The following is a 13,380-nucleotide window of genomic DNA, read 5'->3' as shown; positions in this document are numbered from 1 at the left end:
TATTATTTTGTTTTATACTGAACAAAAATATAAACGCAACATTCAAAGTGTTGGTCCCATGTTTCATGTGCTGAAATAAAATATCCCAAAAATTTCCATATGCACAAAAAGCTTATTTCTCTCAAATGTTGTGCAGAAATGTGTTTACATCCCTGTTAGTGAGCGTTTCTCCTTTGCCAAGATAATCCATCCATCTGACAGGTGTGGCATATCAAGAAGCTGATTAAACAGCATGATCATTACACAAGTGCACCTTGAGTTGGGGACAATCAAAGGTCAATCTAAAATGTGCAGTTTTGTCACAATACAATGCCACAGATATCTGAAGTTGAGGGAGCGCACAATTGTAATGCTGACTGCAGGAATGTCCACCAGAGCTGTTGCCAGAAAATTGAATGTTCATTTCTCTACTATTAGCCACCCCAATGTCGTTTTAGAGAATTTGGCAGTACGTCCAACCGGCCTCACAACCGCAGACCACGTTTAACCACGCCAGCCCAGGACCTCCACATCCGCCTTCTTCTCCTGAGGGATCGTCTGAGGCCAGCCACCCAGACAGCTGATGAAACTGAGGAGTATTTCTGTCTGTAATAAAGCCCTTTTGTGGGGGGAAAACTCATTCTGATTGGCTGGGCCTGGCTCCCAAGTGGGTGGGCCTATGCCCTCCCAAGCCCACCCATGGCTGCGCCCCTGCCCAGTCATGTGAAATCCATAGATTAGGGCCCAATGAATTTATTTCAAATTACTGATTTCCTTATATGAACTAACTCAGTAGAATCATTGAAATTGTTGCATGTTGCGCTAATATTTTTGTTCAGTATAGTAGTTCTTGAAGAGACTGAGCCGTTTAAGAAAGGGTACAGTTGAAGTTAAAATGACTGACTGCACTTGGTGACCCTCCCCTCAATTACAGACAGTGAAATGTGAAGTTATTACGCTGAAGTGATGTCTCCCGAGTGGCGCAGTGGTCCAAGGCACTGCATTGCAGTGCTAGCTGTGCCACTAGAGATCCTGGTTCGAATCCAGGCTCTGTCGTAGCCGGCCGCGACCGGGAGACCCATGGGGTGGCGCACAATTGGCCCAGCATCGTCCAGGGTAGGGGAGGGAATGGCCGGCTGTAGCTCAGTTGGAAACTAGAACATGGCGTTTGCAATGCCAGGGTTGTGGGTTCGATTCCCACGGGGGGCCAGTATGAAAAATAAATAAAAATAATGTACTCACTAACTGTAAGTCGCTCTGGATAAGAGCGTCTGCTAAATGACTAAAATGTAATGTAAAATGTGTTCAGACATGCCATCAGCCAACGTCAGAGACAGCGTTTTGTCAGGGACGTGTTTATGACCATTTCCATGTCTGTGTCCCAAATGGCACCCTATTGCCTATGTAGTGTACTACTTTTCATGGGCTCTGGTCAAAAGTAGTGCACTACATAGGCAATAGGGTGCCACTTGGGAAGCATTCCATGACAGTTCTCTGCCAATGAAGTCTTTGTGTTTCCACATCACCTGGGAGTTTGGTGCACTTGTAACCTGAGCTAACGTTTCAGTCAAGTTTACTAATTTGACTCTCAGAAGTTGTGACCTTTCCTACTCTTGGTGAAATTAAATTAAACGCAAGGGAGGATTAGCAGACAGAGGAAGAGGAAGGGAGTGTTCCACTGTGGTGGTGTGATGTTTCTATAGTTATTATGAGGGTCACACTTACTGTCAAATAAATGGGGGAAAATGGACGGTCATATAAGGCTTAATTTACATTTAGCAGACACTCCAGGTAGCTAGGTAGGACAACCACATATCTCAGTCATCGTAAGTCAAACTTAAAGGCGCTCAGCAAAGTCAGTGCTAGTAAAGAAATGACAAGTGTAAGAAACAACTAATCTACACTTTCGTAAAGCTACATAAGTGACATAACACTACATAAGGCTGTCATAACACTTCCTACCATTGTCGTAAGCATCAACTCAGAGGTGAAGAGCATATCAATATATTTATATCCGGTCAAGCAGTAGGGGTGGTATTATTCACTGACAAAATCTATTATTCAGTTATTCTCTGTACAACTTTGTAGGTGTGGTTGTGTGTGTTGCGATTTAGTGGCTGCATCATAGAGTTAGTGCAAGATATGTGAATGCCATTACAAAGTTCATGTTTAGAATACATTAGTGAAAGGGATTATTCAGTACTACTCTGTTTAAAGTATAGTTTCTCTCTACTTAGTGTGTAGGTTATGGCATCATGGTCAGGTTGTTATTGTAAAAGAGAGTGTGTTCTCAATGACTAACCTGGTTAAATAAAGGTTACATCAAATCATAGCAATATGTGTTGCTGGTGTTTTTCTTAGTATAGGTAGGCCTAATATGTGATATGTAATTATCATTACAAAGTTCAGCTTTATAATCAACTAGCCCCTTCAGTTTCCAGCTGGTTACGTCTCAGATGGTTGGTTTCTCTTCCTCCTCTGCCGCCCACTCTGGAAATCTTTGAGAAAATAACCTTTTGTTTGAAACTGGGTAAACATATTTACCTTCTGCATTTTATTGCCCTCCAATAGATCCTCGTTAAAGGGTTTTTGGAGGGGTTATGAAAGACTCATGGGGTGTCCACTGAAAGTTGACTAGCAACAACAACTGGAACCTAAAAGGCACCCACCAAGAGCACCCACTAAATTTGCCCAAGAAGAGGCAAACAAAATTAAAACCAACACCAAACTTAAAAACAGGAGGCAAACCAAAAATGTGGCGCAAAACAATAACAGGGCAGATCAGACAAATTAACGTTTTCTAGAAATCAAATAGGGAGCACCAACTAAAGGTGTAAACCCTCCTTCTCTCAAGAGCACTGGGCCAGCCACTCTTATATAGCACCTGGGCCAGCACGGGTGAAACGCCTTCCTACTAACGACATGGCAACCAGCACAGGTGTAACACATACTGACTAATGAGGTGACACCAATCTGTGCGCCCTACATGCTAATGTACTATACGTGCTAAAAGTCCAACCTAAAAAGAAAATGGAAAAAACAAAACCTGTAACATCCTAAGGGCTATTAAACTGAACGTCTGCGTTAATAATAATCGTGTTTGGAATCCATGCTCAATAATTATACTAGATTCTATTATTCTAAATGTATTATAAAGAGAGGTTTTAATTAAAAACACCAACACAAGACTATGTATGCGTCCCAAATGGCACCCTATTCCCTTGAAAGTGCACTGCTTTTGACCATAGCCCTGTGGGTAGTGTACTATTAAAAAAATAAAGGTGCACTATAGAGGGAATAGGGTGCCATTTGGGACACAGAGGAATAGGGTGCCATTTGGAACACAGATATTGTCTTGTGTAGGTGTTTTTAATTAATTCCTCCTCTTTAAATAAACACACATCTCACAATTGATCATTTTAATCGGTCAATTATTCTACAGTTAACAAACTGTGATTTATTATAAGCACAATGTACATGTTAAGATGTGCGTGCGGTTAATCATTTTCAAGAGGGAGGAGGGAGGGTCCACATGCTTCATCTGCAACATTAATTAAGCAAAGTCATTATGGCGCTAATTAGCTGATCCTAAAAGGATCTCGGTTTTATTGTAATTTATTATCAAAGTGACAGTCAGCTGCTTCCTTGAAATGAGGGCGGGATGTTCTCTCAGACTGAGAAGCCATATGTGCTGATATAGTTGGACATATCTATGTGACCGACTGGTCACTGTGCCACGTAGGCTACGTTAATCAAGGAGTGTTAAAACCATAGACATTATATGGTTAGAACCTTACTGATATCAGGTCAGGTCATAACACCAGCATCTGTGAAACCATTGCTGACAATTTATTTATTTTATTTTCACATGGTGGCTTGATTTGTTTGAAATGGTATCAAGTTATGGTCAGAGACATCTACAGTATGTGCACAATGTACTGTGTAATTCAAGAGAATTAGGCTTAGTTGAGTGTAGGAATGAAGTTTTTTACTGTGAGTCTTATTCCTGTATGACACTGGACTCTGAGGATGTTTAGGAATTTTGTTGAAATTGATGAGGCTGGGTTGTCTTGCAACTAGAAAATTAGTCAGTGAACTGTTGTTCCATTAGCAGCCTCGTCACCATACATTCGGATTGTTGTTAGCACTTTTCTTGTTTCTTTAAAGGTGCAATCTGCAATATTACAGCTATTTATGGTAATAGTGATAGCTATACACTGAGTGTACAAAACATTAGGAACACCTGTACTTTCCATGACATTTACATTTTAGTCATTTAGCAGACGCTCTTATCCAGAGCGACTTACAGTTAGTGAGTGCATACATTTTAATACTGGCCCCCCGTGGGAAACAAACCCACAACCCTGGCGTTGCAAGCGCCATGCTCTACCAACTGAGCTACAGGGGACTACCACATAAAATGACCAGCTGAATCAAGCTGAAAGCTATAATCCCTTATTGATGTCACTTGTTAAATCCACTTCAATCAGTGTAGATGAAGGGGAGGAGACAGGTTAAAGAAGGATTTTTAAGCCTTGTGACAATTGAGACATGGATTGTGTATGTGTGCCATACAGAGGGTGAATGTAGTATGCGCTCCAGCAGGTATATCTCACTGGTCATCCCCAAAGCCAACACCTCCTTTGGCTTCCATTCCTTCCAGTTCACTGCTGCCAATGACTGGAACAAACTGCAAAAATCTCTGAAGCTGGAGACTCTTATCTCCCTCACTAACTTTAAGCATCAGTTGTCAGAGCACCTTACCGATCACTGCACCTGTACACAGCCCATCTGAAATTAGGCCACCCAACTACCTCATTCCCATATTGCTATTTCTTTTGCTCATTTGCACCCCAGTATCTCTATTTGCACATCATTTCTTGCACATATATAATTCCCGTGTTAATACTAATTGTAATTAGTATGTCAACATTCACAAGGCCGCAGGGCCAGACGGATTACCAGGACGTGTACTCCGAGCATGTGCTGACCAACTGGCAAGTGTCTTCACTGACATTTTCAACATGTCCCTGACTGAGTCTGTAATACTAACATGTTTCAAGCAGACCACCATAGTCCCCGTGCCCAAGGACACTAAGATAACCTGCCTAAATGACTACCGACCCGTAGCACTGACGTCTGTAGCCATGAAGTGCTTTGAAAGGCTGGTCATGGCTCACATCAACACCATTATCCCAGAAACTCTAGACCCACTCCAATTTGCATACCGCCCCAACAGATCCACAGATGATGCAATCTCTATTGCACTCCACACTGCCCTTTCCAACCTGGACAAGAGGAACAGCTACGTAAGAATGCTATTCATTGACTACAGCTCAGCATTCAACACCATAGTGCCCTCAAAGCTCATCACTAAGCTAAGGATCCTGGGACTAAACACCTCCCTCTGCAACTGGATCCTGGACTTCCTGACGGGTGGTAAGGGTAGGTAACAACACATCTGCCACACTGATCCTCAACACGGGGGCCCCTCAGGGGTGCGTGCTCAGTCCCCTCCTGTACTCCCTGTTCACCCATGACTGCATGGCCAGGCACGACTCCAACACCATCATTAAGTTTGCCGATGACACAACAGTGGTAGGCCTGATCACCGACAACGATGAGACAGCCTATAGGGAGGAGGTCAGAGACCTGGCCGTGTGGTGCCAGGATAACAACCTCTCCCTCAACATGACCAAAACAAAGGAGATGATTGTGGACTACAGGAAAAAAAAGAGGACTGAGCACGCCCCCATTCTCATCGACGGGGCTATAGTGGAACAGGTTGAGAGCTTCAAGTTCCTTGGTGTCCACATCACCAACGAACTATCATGGTCCAAACACACCAAGACAGTCGTGAAGAGGGCACAACAAAGCCTATTCCCCCTCAGGAGACTGAAAAGATTCGGCATGGGTCCTCAGATCCTCAAGATATTCTACAGCTGCACCATCGAGAGCATCCTGACTGGTTGCATCACCGCCTGGCAAGGCACTACAGAGGGTAGTGCGTACGGCCCAGTACATCACTGGGGCCAAGCTTCCTGCCATCCAGGACCTCTATACCAGGCGGTGTCAGAGGAAGGCCCTCAAAATTGTCAAAGACTCCAGCCACCCTAGTCATAGACTGTTCTCTCTGCTACCGCACGGCAAGCGGTACCGGAGTGCCAAGTCTAGGTCCAAAAGACTTCTCAACAGCTTCTACCCCCAAGCCATAAGACTCCTGAACAGCTAATCATGGCTACCCAGACTATTTGCACTGCCCCCCCACCCCATCTTTTTACGCTGCTGCTACTCTGTTAATTATTTATGCATAGTCACTTTAACTCTACCCACATGTACATATTACTTCAACTACCTCAACTAGCCGGTGCCCCCGCACATTGACTCTGCACCGGTACCCCCCTGTATATATAGCCTCCCTACTGTTATTTTATTTTACTTCTGCTCTTTTTTTCTCAATACTTTTTTGTTGTTGTTTTATTTTACTTTTTTATTAAAAATAAATGCACTGTTGGTTAAGGGCTGTAAGTAAGCATTTCACTGTAATGTCTGCACCTGTTGTATTCGGCGCATGTGGCCAATAAAATTTGATTTGATTTGATTTGGGAATTATTTTGTACTATGGCCTATTTATTGCCTTACCTCCATAACTTGCCACATTTGCACACACTGTATATATATTTTCTGTTGTATTTTTGACTTTATGTTTTGTTTTACCCCATATGTAACTCTGTGTTGTTGTTTTTATCGCACTGCTTTGCTTTATCTTGGCCAGGTCGCAGTTGTAAATGAGAACTTGTTCTCAACTGGCTTGCCTGGTTAAATAAAGGTTAAATAAAAATAAAATAAAAAATGTTCAAGACAAAAGAGTGAAGTGCCTTTGAATGGGGTATGGTAGTAGGTGCCAGGCGCACCGGTTTGTGTCAAGAACTGCAACGCTGCTGTTTTTTTTTCACGCTCAACAGTTTCCCGTGTGTGTCAAGAATGGTCCAACACCCAAAGGACATCCAGCCAACTTGACACAGCTGTGGGAAGCATTGGAGTCAACATGGGCCAGCATCCCTGTGGAACGCTTTCGACACCTTGTAGAGTCCATGCCCGACAAATTGAGGATGTTCTGAGTGCAAAAGGGGGTGCAACTCAATATTAGGAAGGTGTTCCTAATGTTTTGTACACTCAGTGTATATACCCATTGAAAACAAATTGCAGATTGTGGCTTTAAACCCCAAACTCCTATATCTTTCCGACCCAATAAGAACTCTGTCAGCCTCCTCGTGTTCCTTTCATCCAAACGTCAGTCTTTTGTCTCCCACACCTGTTTGAAGGTTCATGTCGGCACCAGAGCCCTTGGCTGCATCCCAAATGGCACCCTACTTCTAATATAGTACACTACTTTTGATAGGGCTCTGGTCAAAAGTAGTGTACTAGATAGGGAATAGGGTGCCATTTGGGATGCAGCCCTTGCCTTGTTTGAAGACCCTGTGTGTGGTTTGGATTGTACTGACAGAAGTTGCTGATCTAATGTCATTCTATACCTCAAGACTTTGTTGTCTGGTAGATTTTTACTTTTTTTTTCTCCTCCTCCTCCTCCCTGCCAGTTTCCTTTCTTTTGACTTGACGTTTCTTTTGAAGTACATGTGCTACTGATAATTGAAGCAATACATCCCACTGAAGATAATATACAGATGTAGGATCTTAATTTGAGCCAGATTGCTAAAGCAGGAAAATAATCCTGCAGCAACAGGATTATAATTCATGGAGATTTTTGTAGGGGTTTATACATTTTTCGTACGGGACAATCAAATCTGACATTTCTAAGTGGAAATTACAAACTTCAGAAGACTTTTTAAACCTCAAATACACTACAAGTTTACATTTCCTGCATTGCAGGAAAGTTATTCGCGAACAGGTTGATCAAATTTAGATCCTACATCTGTACGGCACTCATTTAATGGATTTCAAAGTGAAACCTTAAAGTGAAAGCTTAACTTGTTCTTTCATGGCCTGGAACCCTTATCCATCTTGATATGATACTGAGTTGAAAGTGTAGAGGCATGTCACCACTATGCATTTTTATTGTATAGTGAAGTTGGCCAAATCACACCTGAAGATATCTCTTGTGAAATTACACTCAACTGACTGATCACAGTGTGTATGACATTTGGAAGCATGGTATTCTTTGATCTTTGACCCAGGGTCATATGGATCAGGGTTTCCCAAAGTCGGTCCTGGTTGGTTTTTGCCCTAGCACTACACAGCTAATTTAAATAATCAAAGCTTGATGATGGGTTGGTTATTTGAATCAGCTGTGTAGTGCTAGGGCAAAAAACAAAAAGTGCGCCCAGGGGGGGCCCCAGGACCTACTTTGGGAAACCCTGATATAGACCATAATAATGAACAAACCATATGCCTAATCCTAAATTTCTTCTCTCTCTCTGTCTCTGTCTCTCTGTCTCTCTGTCTCTCTCTCTGTCTCTGTCTCTCTGTCTTTGGCCCCCAGGTGAGAAGGTGACCATGTTTCCTGTCCTGGACATTGACCAGAACGACATCGTGGACACTAACGGAGCAGGAGATGCCTTTGTGGGAGGTGCAGTACACTAGTCTGTCTCCTTCCTGGTTTCTCTCTAGTTTCTGCCAATAATCCTCTCCACAGCATGTAGATAGATTCCCAATTAACCAATTATATTCCCATGTTCCCTATTTCTTTGATACATCTCCAGGGGAGTTCTGATTGTCTTATAGGGGTGCCCAGCTCTCCCTAGCCCCCCTGTAATTCAAACCATTCTGTCAAATGTTATATTGAGAAGTGACACTATAATAAACGTTTCTTCTCTGCTCTATTCTTTTACTGACCCCTGACCCTTGCTTCTCGCCTCTCTCTCCTCCCAGGCTTCCTGTCAGAGCTGGTCCAGGAGAGGCCGTTGGAGGAGTGTATCCGTGCGGGCCACTACGCAGCCAATGTCATTATCAGACGGGCAGGATGTACCTTCCCTGAGAAACCTGACTTCCCTTGATGTATCCAACCATTATCCCCCAACCACAAATGTATTTTCCTTACCTTACAAACACCTGCAGTAAGCTGTGTGTATGTATGTGCCTCAAAGTGTGTGTGTAAAGTTTGTTTCAAGTTTACAATAATTCCATGGATATAACTGGTCAACAACATTGTCGCTATGTGTTGTAACTTAACTTGAATACATTTTTGTGAAGTAAATTGCTGTGAGATTATCGATCATCAGTGATTCAATTTGCTTTAGTAGATTACTTTTTAATCAACTTTCTAAACAACACTCCAAACAACACTCCACTTTCTATGCGCCATCTGTCAGTTTAAAACCACTAAATATTAACTCTCATTTAACTCTCTTGACTGTCTTGGCTTTGCTATTAAAAGGTTACGATGTCCAATACTAAGGACCAGGAGTTTTTCCTCGCCAGGTCAACAAGTGGTCTAGAGAAAATCAGTAATGTAGAACTGTCTGAAATGTGGAGTTTGATATTATTATTCCTTTCTTAAATGTTTACTGAAGACTCTGAATAAAATGGTATGTTGCCAAGTTCGTGTTGCCATGACGCAGATAATTGTTCATTAAAACAACAGGCGTGGGTGGTCTGTCAAATGTTCCTTGAGTTCAAACAATGCCTTCACACCACATTTCCAAAGCCTTGAAGAAGTAAAGCAACAGATGCATAACGAGTTTGACTGTTACCATAATACCAAGCTGTGTATATCTTTCACCCATTCTAACCACTTTCCGATGAATGATTGAAGGTGTGGTTGCAGCAAGCTAATCAGTTTTGGTCCTGACTACTGTATTGGAAAACATGATGGGAAAACAGCTAAACCTCCATCATTAGCAAAATGGGGTCCAGGGCAGGCCAGATCCAGCCCCAAGCCTGGGTGTCCTGGTGTCGTAGTACAGACCACAGAGCTGGGTAATCTCCACAGGGTTTGTGGGGTTCTAACTGGATTCTCCCAGACTCCCGGATCTCTATTAATACGTCCGAAATGGCACCCTATTCCCTACATAGTTCACTACTTTTGACCAGAGCCCTATGGTCTCCCTATGGGCCCTGGTCAAAAGTAGTGAACTATATAGGGACTGAGGTGCCATTTGGGACGATGGCTCCACGGCTGCTGGAGGTCGTTTCTCTCAATTATGGGATTAGTGGTGCCTCGTCATGGTGATCATTAGAGAGCCCTGGAAATTAGGCTGATCCCCCTCCCTGCACCCAGCTGGCTGATTCCCCCCCCTGCACCCAGCTGTGCTGTCGCCGGGTGTTGGATAGGGGAGACAAGGATCACCGAGAGGCCCCAGACTGTCCCTTCCTCCCTCCAGGCATGGGGGGCCACAAGTAGTGGATAATGGGGATTGAGAGAAATTGGGTTAAGTGCCAAATGGCACCTTATTCCCTAGATTATGTACTACTTTTGACAAGAGACCATTTTTCTTAAACGACTGTATCCATTTATTTTTGCCTCCCTAATAAGGTTCTGGTCAAAAGTAGTGCACTATATAGGGAATAGTTTCTGAGCCAGTACTACACTGCTCCTTTAACAGGAGTAGATACAAACTGTAGCCTATAACCTACACTATTATCATAGACTGAGGTCAAAATTCGCCTATGGCCCATATAACTGTGAAACTGAAAAACTGAAATACAAAAACACATTATGCAATATCCCATTATCATATTGTGTATAAATAATACTACAGAACGCAACCTGTTTGCATATATTTTTCCTTTAATTTATAGGCTCATTAAATGTGAAGAGTGATCCTATTCAAACACCTCTTATGCAAAGGGCTGTAGATCCATTTAATGATGCTGGGTTTATGCGTTTATGCTAATCAGGGGCATCTAGGTGAAAACAGGCTCTAGCCAAAATGTTATTAACAACTTTGAGACACTTTTTTCATCAGCGTTTTAAGGTTTCACACAGATGCGCTTTGAAAAGGACCACGTTTCTGATTGGCAGAGATCACACTCCGTAGCAGCTGCTTCATTTGCTTCTCAACTTGACAGATGGCAAAACACAAACACAAAGAATGCGTGACAAATGGCACCCTATCCTCTATTTCGTGCACTACTGGACAAAGGTAGTGCACTAAATAGAGAATAAGGTGCGATTTTGGACGTAGGCAAAAAGATGGAGCCATGATTAAGTAATGAGAATAAGGAATTCTGCGTAGTTTACCGCGATAAGGAAAACTGTTAACCACAGTTTTCTACCGTGCTTTACTTCATTTTAAAGTGTAAGAACAGTAGTTTAACATTTTACGGATGTGTCATTGTCTCTGTCACAAAAACTAACTGGCAAGGTCCCCGGTTTCTCCCTTGGGCTGTGCGATACCCAAGTCTGAATTCTACCGACTTCTAATGTTCTTAATTTGTACATATACAGTGTTAAATTAGATCAGAGTTGCTAGAAGAACATATGGCGTTGGCAAATTTGGACATCATTTTAGAGTTATATTGTCAAAGAAAGAACACAATTCGTATGTCTGGTATTTACCCTCATTCATCACCATACATCCCTTCTCTGATTGCGTGAAAAGCAAAAGCAGAGTGTGTCTGCATCCTAAGAGCACTATATAGGGAATAGGGTGCAATTTGGGGGAGACTCTACAGGCCCTGGTCAAAAGTAATGCACTATATAGGAAATAGGGTGCCATTTGGGACAAAACGAATGAGGCCTTGGTCAAAAGTGGTGCCCAACATAGGGAATAGGGTGCCATTTGGGACGCGTTTTGACTGACTGGGGACGTAGCCAGAGCAGACCAGACCAGTGTTTTGCCCCGCAGATGGGCAGCAGTGTTGCTGAACAGCACTGGGGTGGCAGTTGGCAAGGATTGAGAGAGAGAGAGGAGAGATGAGGGGATGGTCAGACTGTGGATGGCACGTGCTCCAAGAGCGTCCCAAATGGCACCCTATATCAGTTTCCCAACTCAAGTCCTCCAGTACCCCCAACAGCACACATTGTAGCCCCAGACAAACTCACCTGATTCAACTCATTGAGGGCTTGATGATTATTTGACAAGTTGAATCAGGTGTGCGTGTCTGGGCTACAACAAAAATGTGTCCTCCATTGTGCCGAGCCTGGTCCTGGGGGCATGGAGGATTTTGGCGTGGTTCGAACGTAGGGTGCGTGGAGGTTCATTGGGGGAGAGAAGGTCTGACAGGTAGGCGGGTCCGATGCCATTTAGGGCATTGTAAACAGGAGGACAATTGTATAGTCAATTACTTGAGGAACAGGTAGCCAATGGAGATCAGCAAGGATGGGGGTGATGTGCGCAGACTTTGTTTGTGCTAGAATCCTTGCGACACTGTTTTAGATGAGCTGTAGTTTATGAATTACATTTGGAGTCAGGCCCCCAGAACTGCGTTCCCATAATAAATTCTGTATAAAATAAATGTATGGATTAGTTTTTCTGCGTCAGATGTGGTGAGAGAGGGTCTTATGCGGGAGATGTTATTCAGGTGAAAGAATGACGTTTTACAGACGTGACTAATGTGGGCATTGAAGGAAAGAGCAGTGACGAATTTCACACCCAAATTAGTGTAGGCAGCAGCTGTAACATCTTGAGGTTGTTGATGGATCATTTCCATAATATGATTGAATCATACTGTTGATTAATTGTTGTCCATTTAATAGACTATGATTCTTTGTCCTCTTGTCTGTCTTCCATTAAAACGATATAGGTTTTTATTGTGTTGTGACAAACAGAATCAATATTATTTTTTGTAGGTATCATTATTCATAACGATTTTATGTTATGATCATAATCAAGGACTTGATGTCTTCATTATATTAGGATTGGGTCAATTTGACAATCCCTCTGCAAAAATACCTATCCAGCTGGTTCTATGATCAGAAGATGCTGGGAAACAAGGTGGCCCAATAGGCTGCATTATCTAGGAAGTTATTCCAGGATAACGGCAATTAATGCCAATGTCAGTTTGTACACTAGCTATGCAAGTATTATGCCACTCGCAGAATACAGCCCTGGATGTGTTTCAAAAACATGTTTTTTAATCTTCCCATGCACATCCCGGGACATTTTAATGTGAAAAGTGAAAGTGACATTACATTTGCCGCTATGATCATTGTGGAAGCGCTACTGCTACAGGGGCGACGGTCTGCTCCACTTCACTGACTGAAGTAGGGATGTCTACAGTGAAGAAGAAGGGGGAGGGAGGTACCACTTTGTCACAGGCTGCTATGTAGATTAACCTTTCAATTAGTTGTTATCAGGTCCTCTCTGTCTCAGCGCGAGCCTTCAGCGAATCGTTTAGAGATTAAAAATACAAGAAAACCCCCCTATGGATGTGCCGCTGTGAGTGTGATTATTTATATCCGATCGTCGTTTCAGTCATCGTGTTAATGAAGAAGAGGAC

General features: G+C 42.9%; 1 protein-coding gene across 2 annotated transcripts in view; it reads left to right on the top strand.

Moving 5' to 3' along the window:
• adkb (adenosine kinase b) overlaps positions 1 to 9,603 on the top strand; it is a 276,291-nt gene extending 266,688 nt beyond the window's left edge. For both annotated transcript variants that reach the window (XM_084160041.1, XM_084160042.1), the window contains exons 10-11: positions 8,480 to 8,566; positions 8,869 to 9,603. In XM_084160041.1, coding sequence (XP_084016167.1) covers positions 8,480 to 8,566; positions 8,869 to 8,993 — 212 coding nt within the window. In that variant the 3' untranslated portion in view covers positions 8,994 to 9,603. The remainder of the gene's footprint in view (positions 1 to 8,479; positions 8,567 to 8,868) is intronic.
• The last annotated feature ends 3,777 nt before the right edge of the window (positions 9,604 to 13,380 follow it).

Source organism: Coregonus lavaretus (assembly GCF_964263955.1).
Source record: "Coregonus lavaretus genome assembly, chromosome: 1".
NCBI classification, from domain to species: domain Eukaryota; kingdom Metazoa; phylum Chordata; class Actinopteri; order Salmoniformes; family Salmonidae; genus Coregonus; species Coregonus lavaretus.
The sequence above is the reverse complement of the archived record's forward strand: the minus strand, read 5'-3'. Positions and strand labels throughout refer to the sequence as shown.